General features: G+C 47.8%; 1 protein-coding gene across 2 annotated transcripts in view; it reads right to left on the bottom strand.

Moving 5' to 3' along the window:
• The window catches only part of CEP135 (centrosomal protein 135), a 392,705-nt gene that overhangs the window by 132,416 nt on the left and 233,488 nt on the right, over window positions 1–26,801 (bottom strand). For both annotated transcript variants that reach the window (XM_063920894.1, XM_063920895.1), the window contains exons 13-15: window positions 20,469–20,630; window positions 8,711–8,788; window positions 7,683–7,834 (exon numbers count right to left, since the gene is read on the bottom strand). In XM_063920894.1, the coding sequence (XP_063776964.1) occupies window positions 7,683–7,834; window positions 8,711–8,788; window positions 20,469–20,630 (392 nt within the window). The remainder of the gene's footprint in view (window positions 1–7,682; window positions 7,835–8,710; window positions 8,789–20,468; window positions 20,631–26,801) is intronic.

Genomic DNA, 26,801 nt, shown 5'->3' with positions numbered 1-26,801 from the left:
CATTCCGGAAGAGGTCTTTCCTACCCTGGTCAAAGCCAGGAAGGAGGTGACCGCACAACATTATCACCACATGTGGCGAAAATATGTTGCGTGGTGTGAGGCCAGGAAGGCCCCACGAAGAAATTTCAACTCGGTCGATTCCTGCATTTCCTGCAAACAGGAGTGTCTATGGGCCTCAAATTGGGGTCCATTAAGGTTCAAATTTCGGCCCTGTCGATTTTCTTCCAGAAAGAATTGGCTTCAGTTCCTGAAGTCCAGAAATTTGACAAGGGAGTACTGCATATACAACCCCCTTTTGTGCCTCCAGTGGCACTGTGGGATCTCAACGTAGTCCTGGGATTCCTCAAATCACGTTGGTTTAAACCGCTCAAATCTGTGGATTTGAAATATCTCACATGGAAAGTGACCATGATGTTGGCCCTGGCCTCGGCCAGGCGAGTGTCAGAATTGGCGGCTTTGTCTCACAAAAGCCCATATCTGATTGTCCATTCGGACAGGGCAGAGCTGCGGACTCGTCCCCAGTTTCTCCCTAAGTTGGTGTCAGCGTTTCATCTGAACCAGCTTATTGTGGTACCTGCGGCTACTAGAGACTTGGAGGACTCCAAGTTGCTAGATGTTGTCAGGGCCCTGAAAATATAGATTTCCAGGACGGCTGGAGTCAGGAAAACTGACTTGCTGTTATCCTGTATGCACCCAAAAAACTGGGTGCTCTTGCTTCTAAGCAGACGATTGCTAGTTGAATGTGTAGTACAATTCAGCTTGCACATTCTGTGGCAGGACTGCCACAGCCAAAATATATAAATGCCCATTCCACAAGGAAGGTGGGCTCATCTTGGGCGACTGCCCGAGGGGTCTCGGCTTTACAACTTTGCCGAGCTGCTACTTGGTCAGGAGCAAATACGTTTGTAAAATTCTACAAATTTGATACCCTGGCTGAGGAGGACCTGGAGTTCTCTCACTCGGTGCTGCAGAGTCATCCGCACTCTCCCGCCCGTTTGTGAGCTTTGGTATAATCCCCATGGTCCTGACGGAGTCCCCAGCATCCACTTAGGACGTCAGAGAAAATAAGATTTTACTTACCGATGAATCTATTTCTCGTAGTCCGTAGTGGATGCTGGGCGCCCATCCCAAGTGCGGATTGTCTGCAATACTTGTACATAGTTGTTGTTACAAAAAAATCGGGTTGTTATTGTTGTGAGCCGTCTGTTCAGAGGCTCCTACGTTTGTCATACTGTTAACTGGGTTCAGATCACAAGTTATACGGTGTGATTGGTGTGGCTGGTATGAGTCTTACCCGGGATTCAATATCCTTCCTTATTGTGTACGCTCGTCCGGGCACAGTATCCTAACTGAGGCTTGGAGGAGGGTCATAGGGGGAGGAGCCAGTACACACCACCTGATCCTAAAGCTTTAGTTTTGTGCCCTGTCTCCTGCGGAGCCGCTAATCCCCATGGTCCTGACGGAGTCCCCAGCATCCACTACGGACTACGAGAAATAGATTTATCGGTAAGTAAAATCTTATTTTAATACACAAAGTTATTAAAAATATTGTATTAAATGACCTTCAGGCTGTGTGTATAAGGTGTATATGAAACATAAATAAATTGTGTGAATGTACACACACTTTGTTTAATGCACAGTTATAAAAAAAATAAGAATTTACTCACCGGTAATTCTATTTCTCGTAGTCCGTAGTGGATGCTGGGGACTCCGTAAGGACCATGGGGAATAGACGGCTCCGCAGGAGACTGGGCACATCTAAGAAAGATTTAGGACTATCTGGTGTGCACTGGCTCCTCCCCCTATGACCCTCCTCCAAGCCTCAGTTAGGAACTGTGCCCGGAAGAGCTGACACAATAAGGAAGGATTTTTGAATCCCGGGTAAGACTCATACCAGCCACACCAATCACACCATATAACATGTGATAGGAACCCCGGTTAACAGTATGATAACAAATGGAGCCTCTGAAGAGATGGCTCACAACAAAACCCGATTTTTGTAACAATAACTATGTACAGGTATTGCAGACAATCCGCACTTGGGATGGGCGCCCAGCATCCACTACGGACTACGAGAAATAGAATTACCGGTGAGTAAATTCTTATTTTCTCTGACGTCCTAGTGGATGCTGGGGACTCCGTAAGGACCATGGGGATTATACCAAAGCTCCCAAACGGGCGGGAAAGTGCGGATGACTCTGCAGCACCGAATGAGAGAATTCCAGGTCCTCCTCAGCCAGGGTATCAAATTTGTAGAATTTTGCAAACGTGTTTGCCCCCGACCAAGTAGCTGCTCGGCAAAGTTGTAAAGCCAGGACCCCTCGGGCAGCCGCCCAAGATGAGCCCACCTTCCGTGTGGAATGGGCTTTTACAGATTTAGGCTGCGGTAAGCCTACCGCAGAATGCGCCAGCTGAATAGTGCTACAAATCCAGCGCGCAATAGACTGCTTAGAAGCAGGAGCACCCAGCTTAGCGGGTGCATACAGGATAAACAGCGAGTCAGTCTTTCTGACTCCAGCCGTCCTGGAAATATACATTTTTAGGGCCCTGACTATGTCCAGCAACTTGGAATCCTCCAAGTCCCTAGTAGCCGCAGGCACCACAATAGGTTGGTTCAAGTGAAAAGCTGAGACCACCTTTGGGAGAAACTGAGGACGAGTCCTCAATTCTGCCCTATCCATATGGAAAATCAGATAAGGGCTTTTACAAGACAAAGCCGCCAATTCTGAAACCCGCCTGGCCGACGCCAAGGCCAACAGCATGACCACTTTCCACGTGAGATATTTTAAATCCACAGTCTTAAGTGGTTCGAACCAATGTGATTTCAGGAATGCCAAAACCACATTGAGATCCCAAGGTGCCACTGGGGGCACAAAAGGAGGCTGAATATGCAGTACTCCTTTGACAAAAGTCTGAACTTCGGGTAGTGAAGCCAGTTCTTTTTGGAAGAAAATCGACAGAGCCGAAATCTGGACCTTTATGGACCCCAATTTGAGGCCCAACGTCACCCCTGCTTGCAGGAAGTGCAGGAATCGACCCAGTTGAAATTCCTCCGTCGGGGCCTTCATGGCCTCACACCAAGCAACATATTTTCGCCAAATGCGGTGATAATGTCTTGCGGTGACATCCTTCCTGGCTTTGATCAGGGTAGGGATGACTTCCTCCGGAATACCCTTTTCCTTCAGGATCCGGTGTTCAACCGCCATGCCGTCAAACGCAGCCGCGGTAAGTCTTGGAACAGACAGGGTCCCTGCTGCAGCAGGTCTTGTCTGAGCGGCAGAGGCCAAGGGTCCTCTGTAAGCATCTCTTGAAGTTCCGGGTACCAAGCTCTTCTTGGCCAATCCGGAACCACGAGTATGGTTTTCACTCCTCGCCTTCTTATTATTCTCAGTACCTTGGGTATGAGAGGTAGAGGAGGAAACACATAAACCGACTGGTACACCCATGGTGTCACTAGAGCGTCCACCGCTATCGCCTGAGGGTCTCTTGACCGGGCGCAATATCTTTTCAACTTCTTGTTGAGGCGGGACGCCATCATGTCTACCTGTGGTTTTTCCCACCGGTTGACCAGCATTTGGAAGACTTCTGGATGAAGTCCCCATTCTCCCGGGTGGAGGTCGTGCCTGCTGAGGAAGTCTGCTTCCCAGTTGTCCACTCCCGGAATGAACACTGCCGTCAGTGCTAACACATGATTCTCTGCCCATCTGAGAATCCTTGTGGCTTCTGCCATCGCCATCCTGCTTCTCGTGCCGCCCTGTCTGTTTACATGGGCGACCGCCGTGATGTTGTCTGACTGGATCAGTACCGGCTGGTTTTGAAGCAGGGGTTTCGCCTGGCTTAGGGCATTGTAAATGGCCCTTAGCTCCAGGATATTTATGTGAAGAGAAATCTCCTGATTTGACCACAGTCCTTGGAAATTTCTTCCCTTTGTGACTGCCCCCCAGCCCCGAAGGCTGGCATCCGTGGTCACCAGGACCCAGTCCTGTATTCCGAATCTGCTGCCCTCTAGTAGATGAGCCCTCTGCAGCCACCACAGCAGCGACACCCTGGTTCTGGCCGATAGGGTTATCCGCTGTTGCATCTGGAGATGGGACCCGGACCATTTGTCCAACAGGTCCCACTGGAACGTCCTTGCGTGGAACCTTCCGAATGGAATTGCTTCGTACGAAGCTACCATTTTTCCCAGGACTCGTGTGCATTGATGTACCGACACTTTTCCTGGTTTTAGGATGTCTCTGACCAGAGATGACAATTCCTCTGCTTTTTCCAGTGGAAGAAACACTCTTTTCTGGTCTGTGTCCAGAATCATTCCCAGGAACAGAAGACGTGTCGTCGGGACCAGCTGTGACTTTGGAATGTTTAGAATCCAGCCGTGCTGTTGTAGCACTTCCTGAGAAAGTGCCACCCCCACTATCAACTGTTCTTTGGACCTCGCCTTTATCAGGAGATCGTCCAAGTACGGGATAATTAAAACTCCCTTCTTGCGAAGGAGTATCATCATTTCGGCCATTACCTTGGTAAAGACCCTCGGTGCCGTGGATAACCCGAACGGCAGCGTCTGGAACGGATAGTGACAGTCCTGTACCACAAATCTGAGGTACTCCTGGTGCGGAGGGTAAATGGGGACATGCAGGTACGCATCCTTTATGTCCAGGGATACCATGTAATCCCCCTCCTCCAGGCTCGCAATAACCGCCCTGAGCGATTCCATCTTGAACTTGAACCTTTTGATATAAGTGTTCAAGGTTTTTAAATTTAAGATGGGTCTCACCGAACCGTCCGGTTTCGGTACCACAAACATTGTGGAGTAGTAACCCTTTCCTTGCTGAAGGAGGGGTACCTTGACGATCACTTTCTGTGAATACAGTTTTTGAATAGCCACCAACACTGCCTCCCTGGCAGAGGGAGTTGCCGGCAAGGCAGATTTTAGGAAACGGTGGGGAGGAGACGTCTCGAATTCCAGCCTGTACCCCTGAGATACTACTTGAAGGACCCAGGGATCCACTTGTGAGAGAGCCCACTGTGCGCTGAAAAACCTGAGACGTGCCCCCACCGTTCCCGATTCCACCTGAGCAGCCCCAGCGTCATGCTGTGGACTTACCGGACGCAGGGGAGGACTTCTGCTCCTGGGAACTAGCTGTGTGCTGCAGCTTTTTCCCCCTTCCTCTGCCCCTCGGCAGAAAGGATGAGCCTCTAGCCCGCTTATTTTTCTGGGGCCGAAAGGACTGTACCTGATAATACGGTGCTTTCTTATGCTGTGGGGTATAGCCTGTGGCAAACAAGTCGATTTCCCAGCAGTAGCTGTGGAAACGAGGTCTGAAAGACCTTCCCCAAAAAGTTCCACCCCTTTATAGGGTAAAACTTCCATGTGCCGCTTGGAGTCGGCATCACCTGACCATTGCCTAGTCCATAACCCCCGTCTGGCGGCAATGGACATAGCGCTTATTTTTGATGCCAGCCGGCAAATATCCCCCTGTGCATCACGCATGTATAAGACCGCGTCTTTTATATGGTCAATCGTTAGCAAAATATTGTCCCTATCCATGGTATCAATGTTTTCCGACAGGGAGTCTGACCACGCAGCAGCAGCACTGCACATCCAAGCTGATGCAATAGCGGGTCTCAATATAATGCCAGTGTGTGTGTATATAGCTTTTAGGGTACTTTCCAGCTTTCTATCAGCAGGTTCTTTTAGGGTGGCCGTATCCGGAGACGGTAGTGCCACCTTCTTTGATAAGCGTGTCAATGCTTTATCTACCCTAGGGGGTGTTTCCCAGCGTGACCTATCCTCTGGCGGGAAAGGGTACGCAGCCATTAACCGTTTAGAAATGATCAATTTCTTATCTGGGGAAGTCCACGCTTCCTCACACACCTCATTTAATTCGTCAGATGCAGGAAAAACTACTGGTAGTTTTTTCTCACCAAACATAATACCCTTTTTTGTGGTGCCTGGGGTATCATCAGAAATGTGTAAAACATTTTTCATAGCCTCAATCATATAACGGGTGTATCTATTGGAGGGTACACTCGTCTCATCATCGTCGACACTGGAGTCTGTATCCGTGTCGACATCTGTATCTGTCATCTGAGGTAGCGGGCGTTTTATAGCCCCTGATGACATTTGAGACGCTTGGACAGGCACAAGCTGAGTAGCCGGCTGTCCTATGTCGTCAAACCTTTTATGTAAGGAGCTGACACTGTCACGTAATTCCTTCCATAAGTCCATCCACACTGGTGTCGACCCCGCAGGGGGTGACATCACATTCACAGGCATTTGCTCCGCCTCCACATCATTATCCTCATCATACATGTCGACACAGCAGTACCGACACACAGCAGACACACAGGGAATGCTCTTACAGAGGACAGGACCCCACAAAGCCCTTTGGGGAGACAGAGGGAGAGTATGCCAGCACACACCAGGGCGCTATATAAACACAGGGATATCACTATACAGCGTGTTTTCCCCTATAGCTGCCTATAATATATATATACTGCGCCTAAATTGTGCCCCCCCTCTCTTTTTTACCCTTTCTGTAGTGCAGGACTGCAGGGGAGAGCCAGGGAGCTTCCTTCCAGCGAAGCTGTGAGGGAATAATGGCGCCAGTGTGCTGAGGGAGTTAGCTCCGCCTTCTTTTTCGGCAGGCTTTCTCCCGCTATTTTATCGTTTCTGGCAGGGGTTAATATACACCTATATAGCCTCTGGGGCTATATATGGTGTTAGTTTTGCCAGCCAAGGTGTTATTATTGCTGCTCAGGGCGCCCCCCCCCCCCCCAGCGCCCTGCACCCATCAGTGACCGCAGTGTGTGGTGTGCATGAGGAGCAATGGCGCACAGCTGCAGTGCTGTGCGCTACCTTGGAGAAGACAGAAGTCTTCAGCCGCCGATTTTCCGGACCACCTTCTTGTTTCTGGCTCTGTAAGGGGGACGGCGGCGCGGCTCCGGGAACGGACGACGAGGTCGGGTCCTGTGTTCGATCCCTCTGGAGCTAATGGTGTCCAGTAGCCTAAGAAGCCCAAGCTACCACCACTTAGGTAGGTTCGCTTCTTCTCCCCTTAGTCCCTCGTTGCAGTGAGCCTGTTGCCAGCAGGTCTCACTGAAAATAAAAAACCTAAACTATACTTTCTTCTAGGAGCTCAGGAGAGCCCCTAGTGTGCATCCAGCTCAGCCGGGCACAGAAATCTAACTGAGGCTTGGAGGAGGGTCATAGGGGGAGGAGCCAGTGCACACCAGATAGTCCTAAATCTTTCTTAGATGTGCCCAGTCTCCTGCGGAGCCGTCTATTCCCCATGGTCCTTACGGAGTCCCCAGCATCCACTAGGACGTCAGAGAAATATTGGCTAAAATTGACTTCAGGCTGTGTTTATAAGGTGTATATAAAACACAAATGCATTCTGTGCTTAGATTTAGGTCCCATCACCATGATATCTCATTATGGTATGCAATTATTCCAAAATACGGAAAAATCCCATATCCAAAATACCTCTGGTCCCAAGCATTTTGGATAAGGGATACTCAACCTGTATAATGCTTGTACCCAAAAATATTTTAATCAAATATTAGCAACTTGCTGAATACGGACATTGTTGAAGAAAATATTTCATACAACAAATACACACATGTAAAGAAGAAATATCAACAAAGTCGAATATTGAATATATATATTGCTTGAGCAAACCAACCTTAAAGAACTGAAATCGGCTTTATACTGTGAGGAATCGTCCAGAGTCTGGGCCAAAGTAACAGACTGTGATTGACTGATTTTCTCTAGAGATGTTACTTTTTCCTTGAGCTCAGAAATAGTCAATCTTAATTCACTGCATTCTCTTTCAAGCTAAATATCAAACCACAATATAGAAGCACGGTCAGTAGCAGCCTGTGTGAGACATTAACAGGCGATACAAACATTCCTCCCAAGTAATGCTTTTCCTTAGCAGAAGAACAAAGATTTTTCATGTTCAACTTCAGCATCAGGACTGGATACACCTACGCACCCCCCCCCCCTCCCCTCCCCTTTTGTTATTAGGTAGTTCACCCAGCTAGAAACATTCCCTACATCAGAGTGCTGATGTTTACCTATTAACAGCTTACTTTAGGCTATTAGCCATATAATATAACCAGTCATTGTGGAAGCCTCATAAATGCCACGTGAATGCTATCATGCTGATTAGACAGAAGTTTCTAAAATGAAACGATCTGGCTTATTTTAGAATACCTAAATATTACTATGAAGTTATGGGTGTTTTTGCAAAATAGGGCTGGGTTGCAACCATACATTCCCCCTCTGAAGTAACAGTTTGTCACTGAACACTGATAGGATGTGAGTGAAGGGGTGGTATTCAGTATACTGGTTGTTGGGATCTCGGCGCACAGTATACTGGCGCCGGAATCCCGACAACCGGCATACCAACACCTTTTCTCCCTCTTGGGGGTCCGGTCCACGACCCCCCCTGGAGGGAGAACAGAGAGCGTGGCGTGCGCAGCCACAGTGCCCGCAGCGTGGCAAGCGCAGCAAGCCCGCAAGGGGCTCATTTGCGTTCACCCCACTGTTGGCAAGCCGGCGGTCGGGGATCCCGGCACCAGTATGCTGGTCGCTGGCAACTCATACTACATCCAAGTGAAGAGAACCCTTGCTAACACAGCATTTTGAAGAAACAACAAGATACTGCATGCCCTGCCTACATTTGGACATTAATAATGGATTACTTGCCATGTGGTTCAAGCTTTCCAGCTCAGTAATTTTTTGGGAAAGCTTTAATTTTTCCGAAGATGATGTTTCCTGCTGAGCCTGTAAATACATTCACAAAGAAAATGACGCTTTTCAGTAACATATGCCATAAAAATTCTACATTGTGCAAGCTTAGAGATAGACATCTTTCTCAGACAGTCTTGTGCACCTATAATGCAAGGTAATGCACTTATAGCAGGGCTTGACAAATTTTTCTAAAATCCAAGAGCCAGGATACAGGGGAAGGAGCCAGACCACTGTCCCCCAAAAACATAACTGAAACCCCCCTCCCCCCCCCCCCACATTATTGAGCAGCCTCTCCACAACCCCCATGGCCACACAACTAAGGTGTACCCCCCAGGCAAACCAGCTCTCCACAGCCACACTGCCATGCAGCTTGCCCGAACAACGTATCCCCAAAACCACATTTAATGAGCAGCCAACAACCCCCTGGGCAACCAATCCACACAGCCACATAACTAAGGGTTAACCCCAGGCAAACCACCACTCTGCTGCCACTTACCCGGGTGAACAACCCACCCCGCCCTGTGGCAACATCACTGTCCCCTCCAAAGCTGCAATACCAGGCCACGCATAGGCCCTCTTATTGGAGAGCTTTATGCAGCCGGAGTATGGAGACAGCAGATGGGCAGGCACAACAGTCAGCACAGGCCAGGCTGGACACTCGGCACATGCACTCCTGTGCATGAAATGGTCACCACAATACAAGCAAGCCCACAAAGCGCTGATGCTGAAGAGGACCAGATTCCTCCCTTCCTCAATAATCTGGAAGCCAGGCAGCAAATTCTAGGGGCCATGGCAACCTGGCCCATGAGATTTGTCGAGCCCTGACTTATAGAGTAATAAAATGACTACTTGCAGTTACATTTTGTTCACCCAAGTCTGTAGGGGTGTGGTTCATAGGGTCAACCACACTTAGGTCGACAGTGTCTAGGTTGACCACTATTGGTCGACAGTAACTAAGTCAACACACAAAATAGGTCAACATAAAAAAAGGTCTATATGAGGTTTAAAAGAGTGTTGTTTTCTCCGTAGAGTGATTAGGAACCACAATTAGAGCACCGTGTCCCCTCACATGGCTTGCTATGCTTCAGGCAAGGTGCCTCGCTCTGCTACCGCTGCGCTCGGCACAAGTCACCGTTCCCAATTGTAATCCACGTGGATCATGAAGTATGAAAAAGTTTAAAAAGAAATTAAAAAGTGAAAAACTCATGTCGACCTTTTGTCATGTCAACCTAGAACATGTCGACCTAATGCATGACGACAAATAGTGGTCGACCTAGTGACTGTCAACCTAAGTGTGGTCGACCTAGAGACCGGATACCGTCTGTAGCGCATTGGCTAAAAACAGTCCTGAAAATAATGCAATCACTATCGTTTATAAAGGCCATACACTAGAATGATTTGGCCCTTATCTACACAATTTCGACCCATCGGGCTGATAATAAGAATTTACTTACCGATAATTCTATTTCTCGGAGTCCGTAGTGGATGCTGGGGTTCCTGAAAGGACCATGGGGAATAGCGGCTCCGCAGGAGACAGGGCACAAAAAGTAAAGCTTTAGGATCAGGTGGTGTGCACTGGCTCCTCCCCCTATGACCCTCCTCCAAGCCTCAGTTAGGATACGGTGCCCGGACGAGCGTACACAATAAGGAAGGATTTTGATTCCAGGGTAAGACTCATACCAGCCACACCAATCACACTGTACAACCTGTGATCTGAACCCAGTTAACAGTATGATAACAGCGGAGCCTCTGAAAAGATGGCTCACAACAATAATAACCCGATGTTTGTAACTATGTACAAGTATTGCAGATAATCCGCACTTGGGATGGGCGCCCAGCATCCACTACGGACTCCGAGAAATAGAATTATCGGTAAGTAAATTCTTATTTTCTCTATCGTCCTAGTGGATGCTGGGGTTCCTGAAAGGACCATGGGGATAATACCAAAGCTCCCAAACGGGCGGGAGAGTGCGGATGACTCTGCAGCACCGAATGAGAGAACTCCAGGTCCTCCTTAGCCAGGGTATCAAATTTGTAGGATTTTACCAACGTGTTTGCCCCTGACTAAATAGCCGCTCGGCAAAGTTGTAAAGCCGAGACCCCTCGGGCAGCCGCCCAAGATGAGCCCACCTTCCTTGAGGAATGGGCATTTACATATTTTGGCTGTGGCAGGCCTGCCACAGAATGTGCAAGCTGAATTGCATTACACATCCAACTAGCAATAGTTTGCTTAGAAGCAAGAGCACCCAGTTTGTTGGGTGCATACAGGATAACAGCAAGTCAGTTTTCCTGACTCCAGCCGTCCTGGAACCTATATTTACAGGGCCCTGACAACATCTAGCAACCTGGAGTCCTCCAAGTCCCTAGTAGGCGCAAGGCACCAAAATAAGCTGGTTTAGGTGAAACACTGACACCACCTTAGGGAGAGAACTGGGGACGAGTCCGCAGCTCTGCCCTGTCCAAATGGACAAACAGATATGGGCTTTTTTGAGAAAAAAACCACCAATTTGACACTCGCCTGGTCCAGGCCAGGGCCAAGAGCATGGTCACTTTTCATGTGAGATGCTTCAAATCCACAGATTTGACTGGTTTTAAACCAATGTGATTTGAGGAATCCCAGAACTACGTTGAGATCCCACAGTGCCACTGGAGGCACAAAAGGGGGTTGTATATGCAATATTCCCTTGACAAACTTCTGGACTTCAGGAACTGAAGCCACTTCTTTCTGGAAGAAAATCGACAGGGCCGAAATTTGAACCTTAATGGACCCAAATTTGAGGCCCATAGACACTCCTGTTTGCAGGAAATGCAGGAATCGACCGAGTTGAAATTTCTTCGTGGGGCCTTTCTGGCCTCACACCACGCAACATATTTTTGCCACATGTGGTGATAATGTTGTGCGGTCACCTCCTTTCTGGCTTTGACCAGGGTAGGAATGACCTCTTCCGGAATGCCTTTTTCCCTTAGGATCCGGCGTTCCACCGCCATGCCGTCAAAACGCAGCTGCGGTAAGTCTTGGAACAGACATGGTACTTGCTGAAACAAGTCCCTTCTTAGCGGCAGAGGCCATAAGTCCTCTGTGAGCATCTCTTGAATTTCCGGGTGCCAAGTCCTTCTTGGCCAATCCGGAGCCGTGAGTATAGTTCTTACTCCTCTACGTCTTATAATTCTCAGTACCTTAGGTATGAGAAGCAGAGGATGGAACACATACACCGACTGGTACATCCACGGTGTTACCAGAACGTCCACAGCTATTGCCTGAGGGTCTCTTAACCTGGCGCAATACCTGTCCCGTTTTTTGTTCAGACGGGACGCCATCATGTCCACCTTTGGTATTTCCCAACGGTTTACAATCATGTGGAAAACTTCCCGATGAAGTTTCCACTCTGCCGGGTGGAGGCCGTGCCTGCTGAGGAAGTCTGCTTCCCAGTTTCCATTCCCGGAATGAAACACTGCTGACAGTGCTATCACATGATTTTCCGCCCAGCGAAAAGTCCTTGCAGTTTTTGCCATTGCCCTCCTGCTTCTTGTGCCGCCCTGTCTATTTACGTGGGCGACTGCCGTGATGTTTTTTCCCACTGGATCAATACCGGCTGACCTTGAAGCAGAGGTCTTGCTAAGCTTAGAGTATTATAAATTTACCCTTAGCTCCAGTATATTTATGTGGAGAAAAGTCTCCAGACTTGATCACACTCCCTGGAAATTTTTTCCTTGTGTGACTGCTCCCCAGCCTCTCGAGCTGGCCTCCGTGGTCACCAGCATCCAATCCTGAATGCCGAATCTGCGGCCCTCTAGAAGATGAGCACTCTGTAACCACCACAGGAGAGACACCCTTGTCCTTGGATATAGGGTTATCCGCTGATGCATCTGAAGATGCGATCCGGACCATTTGCCCAGCAGATCCCACTGAAAAATTCTTGCGTGAAATCTGCCGAATGGAATTGCTTCGTAGGAAGTCACCATTTTTACCAGGACCCTTGTGCAATGATGCACTGATTTTAGGAGGTTCCTGACTAGCTCGGATAACTCCTTGGCTTTCTCTTCCGGGAGAAACACCTTTTTCTGGACTGTGTCCAGAATCATCCCTAGGCACAGCAGACTTGTCGTCGGGATCAGCTGCGATTTTGGAATATTTAGAATCCACCCGTGCTGTTGTAGCAGTATCCGAGATAGTGCTACTCCGACCTCCAACTGTTCCCTGGACTTTGCCCTTATCAGGAGATCGTCCAAGTAAGGGATAATTAAGACGCCTTTTCTTCGAAGAATCATCATCATTTCGGCCATTACCTTGGTAAAGACCCGGGGTGCCGTGGACAATCCAAACGGCAGCGTCTGAAACTGATAGTGACAGTTCTGTACCACGAACCTGAGGTACCCTTAGTGAGAAGGGCAAATTTTGGGACATGGAGGTAAGCATCCCTGATGTCTCGGGACACTATATAGTCCCCTTCTTCCTGGTTCGTTATCACTGCTCTGAGTGACTCCATCTTGATTTGAACCTTTGTAAGTGTTCAAATTTTTTTAGATTTAGAATAGGTCTCACCTAGCCTTCTGGCTTCAGTACCACAATATAGTGTGGAATAATACCCCTTTTCTTGTTGTAGGAGGGGTAATTTGATTATCACCTGCTGGGAATACAGCTTGTGAATTGTTTCCCATACTGCCTCCTTGTCGGAGGGAGACCTTGGTAAACCAGACTTCAGGAGCCTGCGAAGGGGAAACGTCTCGACATTCCAATCTGTACCCCTGGGATACTACTTGTAGGATCCAGGGGTCCTGTACGGTCCCAGCGTCATGCTGAGGGCTTGGCAGAAGCGGTGGAACGCTTCTGTTCCTGGGAATGGGCTGCCTGCTGCAGTCTTCTTCCCTTTCCTCTATCCCTGGGCAGATATGACTCTTATAGGGACGAAAGGACTGAGGTTGAAAAGACGGTGTCTTTTTCTGCAGATGTGTGACTTAGGGTAAAAACGGTGGATTTTCCAGCAGTTGCCGTGGCCACCAGGTCCGATGGACCGACCCCAAATAACTCCTTTTATACGGCAATACACCTTTGTGCCGTTTGGAATCTGCATCACCTGACCACTGTCGTGTCCATAAACATCTTCTGGCAGATATGGACATCGCACTTACTCTTGATGCCAGAGTGCAAATATCCCTCTGTGCATCTCGCATATATAGAAAATGCATCCTTTAAATGCTCTATAGTCAATAAAATACTGTCCCTGTCAAGGGTATCAATATTTTTAGTCAGGGAATCCGACCAAGCCACCCCAGCTCTGCACATCCAGGCTGAGGCGATCGCTGGTCGCAGTATAACACCAGTATGTGTGTATATACTTTTTATGATATTTTCCAGCCTCCTGTCAGCTGGCTCCTTGAGGACGGCCCTATCTATAGACGGTACCGCCACTTGTTTTGATAAGCGTGTGAGCGCCTTATCCACCCTAAGGAGTGTTTCCCAACGCGCCCTAACTTCTGGCGGGAAAGGGTATACCGCCCATAATTTTCTATCGGGGGGAACCCACGCATCATCACACACTTCATTTAATTTATCTGATTCAGGAAAAACTACGGTAGTTTTTTCACATCCCACATAATACCCTCTTTTGTGGTACTTGTAGTATCAGAAATATGTAACACCTCCTTCATTGCCCTTAACGTGTGGCCCTAATAAGGAATACGTTTGTTTATTCACCGTCGACACTGGATTCAGTGTCCGTGTCTGTGTCTGTGTCGACCGACTAAAGTAAACGGGCGTTTTAAAAACCCCTGACGGTGTTTTTGAGACGTCTGGACCGGTACTAATTGTTTGTCGGCCGTCTCATGTCGTCAACCGACCTTGCAGCGTGTTGACATTATCACGTAATTCCCTAAATAAGCCATCCATTCCGGTGTCGACTCCCTAGAGAGTGACATCACCATTACAGGCAATTGCTCCGCCTCCTCACCAACATCGTCCTCATACATGTCGACACACACGTACCGACACACAGCACACACACAGGGAATGCTCTGATAGAGGACAGGCCCCACTAGCCCTTTGGAGAGACAGAGGGAGAGTTTGCCAGCACACACCAAAAACGCTATAATTATATAGGGACAACCTTCTATAAGTGTTTTCCCTTATAGCATCTTTTATATATTTCTAACGCCAAATTAGTGCCCCCCCTCTCTGTTTTAACCCTGTTTCTGTAGTGCAGTGCAGGGGAGAGCCTGGGAGCCTTCCCTCCAGCCTTTCTGTGAGGGAAAATGGCGCTGTGTGCTGAGGAGATAGGCCCCGCCCCTTTTTCGGCGGGCTCGTCTCCCGCTCTTTAATGGATTCTGGCAGGGGTTAAATATCTCCATATAGCCCCCGGAGGCTATATGTGAGGTATTTTTAGCCAAAAAAGGTTTTCATTTGCCTCCCAGGGCGCCCCCCTCCCAGCGCCCTGCACCCTCAGTGACTGCCGTGTGAAGTGTGCTGAGAGGAAATGGCGCACAGCTGCAGTGCTGTGCGCTACCTTAAGAAGACTGAGGAGTCTTCTGCCGCCGATTCTGGACCTCTTCTCGTTTCAGCATCTGCAAGGGGGCCGGCGGCGAGGCTCCGGTGACCATCCAGGCTGTACCTGTGATCGTCCCTCTGGAGCTAATGTCCAGTAGCCAAAGAAGCCAATCCATCCTGCACGCAGGTGAGTTCACTTCTTCTCCCCTAAGTCCCTCGTTGCAGTGATCCTGTTGCCAGCAGGACTCACTGTAAAATAAAAAACCTAAACTAAACTTTTCTAAGCAGCTCTTTAGGAGAGCCACCTAGATTGCACCCTTCTCGGCCGGGCACAAAAATCTAACTGAGGCTTGGAGGAGGGTCATAGGGGGAGGAGCCAGTGCACACCACCTGATCCTAAAGCTTTACTTTTTGTGCCCTGTCTCCTGCGGAGCCGCTATTCCCCATGGTCCTTTCAGGAACCCCAGCATCCACTAGGACGATAGAGAAAAATCGTGAGATAAGTGTCAAATTGTGTGTCATTTACTTCCGATTCTGATCAGCGGTCCCGTGCACGTTGGATCGGGAGATTGCCACTGCTGCACCAAGAATACATCGTATCCCGAAGCAGTGAATGGGATAGTATGTGAAACATTGTATGCAAAATGACCGCATATGATGTATCGTAAGCCATAAAGCCTCCAGCGGGGAGTTGCCGAGGTATCGCATGTGATACCTCGGCTTAATGTATGGCCACCTTACAATGTTTTGTAGAATTGTCTCTATGTAACAAGCTTAACTTAGAACCAGATTAGAGGAAGAGCAAAAGCCTCCCTTTCATCTCAACAAGAAGCGCTGCAGCGCTCAACAATCCGACATGAGATGCCTAACTGCCTATTATAAATGGTTGCCTCAGCCAATTCACACCTAGAGACAAAAAACAGAGGGAAATCCATTCTACAGCATGCAAAATCCTGTAGCCCTGTCCCAGCCCATGCTAATCACAGCAATGTATTGCCTACAGTACATACAGATGTGTTCTTATTTACCTACATCTTTTGCAGCATATGGCACAAGATTACTGTGCAGTACTTTTTCTTCAAAGTTTGCATCTGTCCGTACAAAGTTTATTTTGTACTTAGGATTGGTATTTTTGTTGCAAAGAAATGGTTCTAAAGTCATAGGTTGAACATAAAGGGGTATATGCAATTGCGGTCGAATTCCCGAAATTGTCGAATTTCGGGACAATTTCGACAAAAAAAAAAATTTGTCAATGCAATTCAGTACTTTCCGTCAAAAAAACGTACTTTCAAAATTCGACTTTTTGAAATTCGACTTTTCTGCAATTCGACCAAAGTGTATTCAATTCAAGTTTGGAAATTCGACAACAGTGCTTTTAGACAGCAAATTCGTCATTTTCAATCCGCCACACTTTGGAGGGTGAAACCAATAAAAAAAAATTAAAACATGTTTTTTTTGTGTTTTTTTTTCTTGGTAATATCAGATCTATTTATATTAGAAGGGATTAGGTACTTGGTTTGTCTTTTTTGGAGGCACAAGTATTATTTATATATTTTTAAAAATAATATTTTTTTTTTTTTTTTTATAGATCGAATGGTAAAATCCCGGAAAAAAATGGCGTGGGGTCCCCCCTCCAAAGCATAACCAGCCTCGGGCTCTTCGAGCTGGTCCTGGTTCTAAAAATGCGGGGGAAAATTTGACAGAGGATCCCCCGTATTTTTAAAACCAGCACCGGGCTCTGCGCCTGGTGCTGGTGCAAAAAATACGGGGGACAAAACGAGTAGGGGTCCCCCGTATTTTTCACACCAGCATCGGGCTCCACTAGCTGGACAGATAATGCCACAGCCGGGGGTCACTTTTATACAGTGCCCTGCGGCCGTGGCATTAAATATCCAACTAGTCACCCCTGGCCGGGGTACCCTGGGGGAGTGGGGACCCCTTCAATCAAGGGGTCCCCCCCCCCCAGCCACCCAAGGGCCAGGGGTGAAGCCCGAGGCTGTCCCCCCCATCCAAGGGCTGCGGATGGGAGGCTGATAGCCTTGGTAGAATTAGAGAATATTGTTTTTCCCAGAAGAACTACAAGTCCCAGCAAGCCTCCCCCGCAAGCTGGTACTTGGAGAACCACAAGTACCAGCATGCGGGAGAAAAACGGGCCCGCTGGTACCTGTAGTTCTACTGGGGAAAAAATACCCAAATAAAAACAGGAGACAGACACCTTGATAGTAAAACTTTATTTCATACGTCGACACACACATACTTACCTATGTTCACACGCAGACATCGGTCCTCTTCTCCAAGTAGAATCCACGGATACCTGAAAAGAAAAGATAAATATACTCACCTCAACCAGGGTCAAGAGATAAATCCACGGACTTGTAAAAAAAAAAAAAAACGGACACCCGACCAAACGGACTGAAAGGGGTCCCATGCTTACACATGGGACCCCTTTCCCCGAATGCGGAGACCGCTCCGTGACAGCTGTCACAGAAAGGTACCTTCAGCCAATCAGGAAGCGCTACTTCGTGGCGCTCACCTGATTGGCTGTGCGCTGTCTGAACTCAGACAGCACATCGCACAGCGCCCTCCATTATATTCAATGGTGGGAACTTTGCGGCTAGCGGTGGGGTCACCCGCCGGTCAGCGGCTGACCGCGGGTAACCCCTGCAGACGGCAAAGTTCCCACCATTGAACATAATGGAGAGGCTTTGCGATGCGCTGTCTGACAGCTCAGACAGCGCACAGCCAATCAGGTGAGCGCCACGAAGTAGCGCTTCCTGATTGGCTGAAGGGACCTTTCTGTGACAGCTGTCACGGAGCGGTCTCAGCATTCGGGGATAGGGGTCCCATGTGTAAGCATGGGACCCCTTTCAGTCCGTTTGGTCGGGTGTCCGTTTTTTTTTTTTTTACAAGTCCGTGGATTTATCTCTGGACCCTGGTTGAGGTGAGTATATTTCTTTTCTTTTCAGGTATCCGTGGATTCTACTTGGAGAAGAGGACCGATGTCGGCGTGTGAACATAGGTAAGTATGTGTGTCGACGTATGAAATAAAGTTTTACTATCAAGGTGTCTGTCTCCTGTTTTTATTTGGGTATTTTTTTTCCAGTAGTAGTACAGGTACCAGCGGGCCCGTTTTTCTCCCGCATGCTGGTACTTGTGGTTCTCCAAGTACCAGCTTGCGGGGGAGGCTTGCTGGGACTTGTAGTACTACTGGAAAAAACAATATTCTTGTCATTTTTCTCAAGGCTATCAGCCTCCCATCCGCAGCCCTTGGATTGGGGGGGGGGGGGGGGACAGCCTCGGGCTTCACCCCTGGCCCTTGGGTGGCTGGGGGGGGACCCCTTGATTGAAGGGGTCCCCACTCCCCCAGGGTACCCCGGCCAGGGTTGACTAGTTGGATATTTAATGCCACGGCCGCAGGGCACTGTATAAAAGTGACCCCCGGCTGTGGCATTATCTGTCCAGCTAGTGGAGCCCGATGCTGGTGTGAAAAATACGGGGGACCCCTACTCGTTCTGTCCCCCGTATTTTTTGCACCAGCACCAGGCGCAGAGCCCGGTGCTGGTTTTAAAAATACGGGGGATCCTCTGTCAAATTTTTCCCCGCATTTTTAGAACCAGGACCAGCTCGAAGAGCCCGAGGCTGGTTATGCTTTGGAGGGGGGACCCCACGCCATTTTTTCCCGTTTTTTAAAATCGCGGCAAAATCCGGCAAATCGGCCGTTTTTCGCCCGCGGGAATGTCGAATCCGTTTTTCATTGAATATGGTGAATTCCGGCAGCCACCTGCCGGAATTCACCTGTCGAATTGTGTCGAATTAAAAAACGGCAATAATTTGCCGCGATTCGCCGTGAATTGCATATACCCCAAAGACTCAGTATGGGACCTGTCACACATTGGGGTAGATGTATTAACCTGGAGAAGGCATAAGGAAGTGATAAACCAGTGATAAAGCAGTGTTAAGTGCAAGGTGATAATGCACCAGCCAATCAGCTCCTGTTAATTTACATATGGGAGCTGATTGGCTGGTGCATTATCACCTTGCACTTAACACTGCTTTATCACTGCTTTATCATTTCTTATGCCTTCTCCAGGTTAATACATCTGCCCCAGAATTTGATAAGAACCACTTGGCCCATCTACCCTGCCCCTTTTTAACATTATTGTTACCTCAAACCCTATTAGAGCCTTAGTTCTTGGTAAACTATCCTAATGTCTATCCCAAGCATGTTTAAATTACTTTACTGTAGTCGCCTCTACCTCCCCTGATGGGAGGCTATTCCCCTTGTCCACTACCCTTTCTGTAAAGTCTTGTCTGTTTAACATGTATGGTGTACCTTTTCATCAACTTTGCAACTTTTTCCATCACTGTGCTAAGTTGTCCTCAATTTTGTGTCTGAGTTTGCAAACAGTGGACCTGGTACTTAAGGGTATATTTACTAATGTTCAGTTTTTCAGAAATGGAGATGTTACCCAGAGCAACCAATTAGAATCTACCTATTATTTTCTGGAAGGTGCTAGATAAATGATAAGTAGAATCTGATTGGCAACATCTCGACTTCTGAAAACCTGAACTTTAGTAAATATACCCAAGTATTAGGGGGGTTTTTTCTCACAAAATTGGTGCAATGATGAAAGTCACTTGGATGAAAATTATATTTTGCCTGTTAAAGCTGGATTAAATACATTTTCCTTTAATGTGCTACAATCTCATCAATTCTGCGTCTTAGTTCAGATACTTTGGTGCGGCTAAGTAGCAAAGTCTGTGGCGCAATAAACAGGCACTTTGGCATAATTTGAGGATACTTGTATGTGGACATTCTGTATATGTCAACATAAATATGACTAAGGAATACAATTTATTAAGAATTTGCGTTAGACTACGTAACACTGAGGAAATGTGCTGCACTTAAGGATGAAAAGAGGTACAGTATATGTCACAATGTCCCAAGTTATGGTCTTTTATAACATCTAAACATGATCTAGCTTTTCTGACAATACTTACACATTTCTATGACAGATATGTTGTTGTTTGTTTGTGTGTTTCTTTTTAAATAGGGCTGGGTTGGAACCATACATCAGAGGGGGGCTCTGATGCAATGGTGTCTCACTATACACTGTTAGGGGGATGCGAGTGAAGACAGCCATTGTTAACACATCACAAGATATAATTAATGCGCTGCCTATATTTTGGACATTAATAAAGGAAATAATCTTGAATATATTTGTAATGAACCTTTATTTGGTCTCTCAGCCCTTCATTTTCATTGTGAGCTCTCTGCAAATCAGACTTCATGAGATCTCTTTTCTCCTCTAGATGGAGGAACTCGCTGACTGAGGAGGCATTCTTGCGTAGAGGAGACAAGTCTCGCTTTGCCATGATCAGCTCATGCTGGGCCTGAAAATAAAGAGATAAACTACTGTATTTATACAGACTGCATATTTTATATGCCGACAGCATTTATTATTTAAAGTAATAAAAGAGGAAATCACCTCAGTTTTCAGTGTCAAGATGACCATACATTTTTACTTAAAAAGTTACGAGACCAGGCCAAGGAGGAAGAGGTCACAGTCTGAGGACAAAGTTAACCCCACTTCCATTTAATTGGAAACAAAAGCAAAAATTAATTTGTATAATTAAGTTAAACAAATTACTGAGTTCATTGAAAGAAACTGAACAATGGGATTTAGAATCCCCATCAGGACTTCAAAAACAGGATTTGAATTACCTACCGGTAAACCTTTTTCTCATAGTCCATAAGGGATATTGGGTAGACTTAGTACGATGGGGTATAGACGGGGTCCAAAGGAGTCGATGCACTTTGAATTTCTTCACTGGGTGTGCTGGCTCCTTCCCTCTATACCCCCTCCCACAGGCAGTTATAGGTAAAAACGTGCCCGAAGGAGAAAGGACATATATGAGACAAGGAAACATGACAACAAAGAGTAGTGAAATTTATAAACCAGCACACCACTAACCAACAACGACCAGCAGCGGCTGGAAACCACAACAGCAGCTGAACAGGTAACCACATAAAAAAAGAACCTGCAGAAAAGTCAACGCACTGAGGGGGGCGCCCAATATCCCTTACGGACTATGAGAAAAGGATTTACCAGTAGGAAATTAAAATCCTATTTTCTCTAGTATCCATAAGGGATATTGGGGAAACATAGTACGATGGGGACGTCCCAAAGCCTCCAGAACGGGAGGGAACATGCGGACACTGCTGCAGCACCGCCTGCCCAAACTGGGTATCCTCTTTGGCCAGGGTATCAAACTTATAGAACTTGACAAAAGTGTTCTTCCCCGACCAGGTAGCAGCTCGGCACAGTTGCTAGGCAGAGACTCCACGGGCAGCCACCTAGGAAGAGCCCACTGATCTTGTAGAGTGGGCCTTCAGAGACTTAGGAACAGGTAAGGCTGCCGACACATAGGCCTGTTGGATAGTAAGCCTAATCCAACGAGCAATGGACTGCTTCAAAGCAGGACAACTTTTTTCATCTGCGCAACATAGAGCACGAACAAGGAATCTGTCTTTCTGATCCGAGCTGTTCGCTTGACAAAGATTTTTAAGGCACGCACAGCATCCAATGCCTCCGGAGGAACAGAAGTATCAGAACTGGACAGAACCAAAATTGGTTGATTCAGGTGAAAGGCGGAGACCACCTTCGGCAGGAACTGCTATCTAGTCCGGAGCTCCGCTCTGTCCTCGTAAAATACCAAGTACGGACTTTTACACGATAAGGCCCCCAATTCTGGGACATGACGAGCAGAAGCCAGGGACAGTAACATCACCACCTTTTACATGAGATACTTGTCTTCCACGGTCAGTAGAGGTTCAAACCAGGAGGACTGTAGAAAATCCAACACTACATTCAAATTCCAGGGTGCCGTAGGAGGCACAAAAGGAGGTTGTATGTGGAGTACCCCTTGCAAGAAGGTGGGAACTTCTGGCAACACTGCCAATTTCTTCTGGAAGAAAATTGAGAGAGCTGAAATCTGGACCTTAATGGAACCCAGACATAAGCCCTTATCCAAACCAGACTGCAGGAACCATCACAAGTGGAACTCCGCAGGCGGATACATGCGTTCCTCATACCAAGAGACATATCTTCTCCAGATATGATGATAGAGTTTTGACGTCACAGGTTTCCTGGCCTGAACCATGGTAGTAATAACCTTCTTGGAAAGGCCTTAGGATGATCCGCTCAACGTTCATGCCGTCAAACGAAGTCGCCATAAGTCCAGGTAGACGAACGGTCCTTGTTAAAGGAGATCTCTTCTGAGAGGTAGAGACCAATGGTCTTCTATGGACATGTCCAGAAGATCCGCGTACCACGCCCTCCAAGGAAAGTAGAATTGCCTGGACTCCCCGATGTCTGATGCACTTGAGCACCCTTGGGAGCAACGGAAACAGAGGAAACGGGTAGACCAGCCGATAAGACCAAGGTGACGTCAGTGCATCTACTGCCCTCGTCTGAGGGTCCCAGGTTCGTGAGCAATACCAATGAGGCTTATTTTTGAGATGAGAAGCCATCATGTCTATCTGTGGGCAGCCCCAATGGGGGACGATCTGTTGGAACACCTGCTGGTGGAGACTCCACTCCCCCGGGTGGAGATCGTGACGACTCAGAAAATCAGCTTCCCAGTTGTACACACCCGAAATGAAGATTGCCTGCATTGCCCTTGCATTTCTTTTCGCCCAGTCGAGTATTTTTGACACACTGAATACCAATATGGTGTGTGTATTCTGGCGCGGTTTAAAGTATCAGCCCAATCTCACTCCTCTTGTGATTTGCCCAGTCTCAAACCACATACAATAATAGGAAATAAAGGTCGTTGAGGGGAAATCAAAGGCGATACTGAATAATTGAAACAAGGTAGAGCAAATAAATAATAAGAATTTACTTACCGATAATTCTATTTCTCATAGTCCGCAGTGGATGCTGGGACTCCGTCAGGACCATGGGGAATAGCGGGCTCCGCAGGAGACAGGGCACATCTAAAAAAGCTTTTAGGTCACATGGTGCGTACTGGCTCCTCCCCCTATGACCCTCCTCCAAGCCTCAGTTAGGTACTGTGCCCGGACGAGCGTACACAATAAGGAAGGATCTTGAATCCCGGGTAAGACTCATACCAGCCACACCAATCACACCGTACAACTTGTGATCTGAACCCAGTTAACAGTATGATAACACAAACGAAGTAGCCTCTGAACAGATGGCTCACAACAACAGTAATAACCCGATTTTTGTAACAATAACTATGTACAAGCATTGCAGACAATCCGCACTTGGGATGGGCGCCCAGCATCCACTACGGACTATGAGAAATAGAATTATCGGTAAGTAAATTCTTATTTTCTCTAACGTCCTAGTGGATGCTGGGACTCCGTCAGGACCATGGGGATTATACCAAAGCTCCCAAACGGGCGGGAGAGTGCGGATGACTCTGCAGCACCGAATGAGAGAACTCCAGGTCCTCTTTAGCCAGAGTATCAAATTTGTAAAATTTTACAAACGTGTTCTCCCCTGACCACGTAGCTGCTCGGCAAAGTTGTAATGCCGAGACTCCTCGGGCAGCCGCCCAGGATGAGCCCACTTTCCTTGTGGAATGGGCCTTTACAGATTTAGGCTGTGGCAGGCCTGCCACAGAATGTGCAAGTTGGATTGTACTACATATCCAACGTGCAATCGTCTGTTTAGACGCAGGAGCACCCAACTTGTTGGGTGCATACAATGTAAACAACGAGTCAGATTTTCTGACTCCAGCTGTCCTTGAAATATATATTTTTAATGCTCTGACAACGTCCAGTAACTTGGAGTCCTCCAAGTCGCTAGTAGCCGCAGGCACCACAATAGGCTGGTTCAAGTGAAATGCCGAAACCACCTTAGGGAGAAATTGAGGACGTGTCCTCAATTCTGCCCTGTCCGAATGGAATATCAGATATGGGCTTTTGTATGACAAAGCTGCCAACTCCGAAACTCTCCTGGCTGAAGCCAGGGCCAACAGCATGGTTACCTTCCATGTAAGGTATTTTAAATCTACCGATTTTAAAGGCTCAAACCAATGAGATTTGAGAAATTTAGAACCACGTTCAAATCCCACGGTGCCACTGGAGGCACTATTGGGGGTTGTATATGTAGTACACCTTTGACAAAAGTTTGTACTTCAGGCACTGACGCCAATTCCTTCTGGAAGAAAATTGATAAGGCCGAAATTTGAACTTTAATGGACCCCAATTTGAGGCCCATAGACAATCCTGCTTGCAGGAAATGTAAGAATCGACCCAATTGAAATTCTTCCGTTGGAGCCTTCTTGGCCTCACACCACGCAACATATTTTCTCCAAATGCGGTGATAATGTTGTGCGGTCACTTCTTTCCTGGCTTTAATTAAAGTAGGAATAACTTCCTCAGGAATGCCCTTCTCTTTTAAAATCCGGCGTTCAACCGCCATGCCGTCAAACGCAGCCGCGGTAAGTCTTGGAACATACAAGGTCCCTGCTGAAGCAGATCCCTTCTTAGAGGTAGAGGCCACGGATCCTCCGTGAGCATCTCTTGAAGTTCCGGATACCAAGTTCTTCTTGGCCAGTCCGGAGCTACCAGTATTGTTCTTACTCCTCTTTTCCGTATAATTCTCAGTACCTTTGGTATGAGAGGCAGAGGAGGGAACACATACACTGACTGGTACACCCACGGTGTTACCAGAGCGTCCACAGCTATTGCCTGAGGGTCTCTTGACCTGGCGCAATACCTGTCCAATTTTTTGTTGAGGCGAGACGCCATCATGTCCACCTTTGGTTTTTCCCAACGGTTCACAATCATGTGGAAAACTTCTGGATGAAGTCCCCACTCTCCCGGGTGAAGGTCGTGTCTGCTGAGGAAATCTGCTTCCCAGTTGTCCACTCCCGGGATGAACACTGCTGACAGTGCTACGACATGATTCTCCGCCCAGCGCAGAATCCTTGCAGCTTCTGCCATTGCACTCCTGCTTCTCGTGCCGCCTTGTCGGTTTACGTGGGCGACTGCCGTGATGTTGTCGGACTGGATCAACACCGGCTGACCCTGAAGCAGCGATTTTGCCAGGCTTAGAGCATTGTAGATCGCTCTTAGCTCCAGTATATTTATGTGAAGAGACGTCTCCAGGTTTGACCACACGCCCTGGAAGTTTCTTCCCTTTGTGACTGCTCCCCAACCTCGTAGGCTGGCATCCGTAGTCACCAGGACCCAGTCCTGTATGCCGAATCTGCGGCCCACTAACAGATGGGCAGTCTGCAACCACCACAGGAGAGACAACCTTGTTCTCGGTGACAGTGTTATCCGCTGATGCATGTGCAGATGCGATCCGGACCATTTGTCCAGCAGATCCCACTGAAATGTTCGTGCATGGAATGGAATCGCTTCGTACGAAGCCACCATCTTTCCCAGGACTCTTGTGCATTGATGTACTGACACAGTTCCTGGTTTTAGGAGGTTCTTGACAAGTTCGGATAACTCCCTTGCTTTCTCTTCCGGGAGAAATACCTTTTTCTGAACCGTGTCCAGAATCATGCCCAGGAGCAGCAGATGTGTTGTCGGGGTCAATTGAGATTTTGGAAGATTTAGAATCCACCCGTGTTGCTGAAGCACTACTTGTGTTAGCGCTACACCGACTTCCAGCTGTTCTCTGGACTTTGCCCTTATCAGGAGATCGTCCAAGTAAGGGATAATTAATACGCCTTTTCTTCGTAGAAGAACCATCATTTCGGTCATTACCTTGGTAAAGACCCGAGGGGCCGTGGACAACCCAAACGGCAGCGTTTGAAACGGATAATGACAGTCTTGTATCACGAACCTGAGATACCCTTGGTGTGAGGGGTAAATCGGGACATGTAGATAAGCATCTTTTATGTCCAAGGACACCATGAAGTCTCCTTCTTCCAGATTCGCTATCACTGCTCTGAGTGACTCCATCTTGAACTTGAATTTCTTTATGTACAGGTTCAAGGATTTCAGATTTAGAATAGGCATTACCGAACCGTCCGGTTTCGGTACCACAAATAGTGTGGAATAATACCCCTTTCCCTGTTGTAGGAGGGGTACCTTGACTATCACCTGCTGAGAATACAGCTTGTGAATGGCTTCCAAAACCGACGTCCTTTCTGAGGGAGACGTTGGTAAAGCAGACTTTAGGAACCGGCGAGGGGGAGACCTTTAGAACTCCAGCATTTAACCCTGAGATACTATCTGCAGGACCCACGGGTCCACTTGTGAGTGAACCCATTGATTGCTGAAAATCTTGAGTCGACCCCCCACCGTTCCTGAGTCCGCTTGTAAAGCCCCAGCGTCATGCTGATGGCTTTGTAGAAGCCGGGGCGGGCTTCTGTTCCTGGGCAGGGGCTGCTTGCTGCCCTTTCTTACCCTTTCCTCTGCCTCGCGGCAGATAAGACTGTCCTTTTGATCGCTTTTTATAGGAGCGAAAGGACTGCGGCTGAAAAGACGGTGTCTTTTTCTATTGGGAGGGGGTCTGAGGTAAAAAAGTGGATTTGCCGGCAGTTGCCGTGGCCACCAGGTCCGAAAGACCGACC

This window comes from Pseudophryne corroboree, chromosome 1 (genome assembly GCF_028390025.1).
Source record: "Pseudophryne corroboree isolate aPseCor3 chromosome 1, aPseCor3.hap2, whole genome shotgun sequence".
In the NCBI taxonomy this organism is placed as follows: domain Eukaryota; kingdom Metazoa; phylum Chordata; class Amphibia; order Anura; family Myobatrachidae; genus Pseudophryne; species Pseudophryne corroboree.
This window is presented reverse-complemented; position numbering and strand designations above follow the sequence as displayed.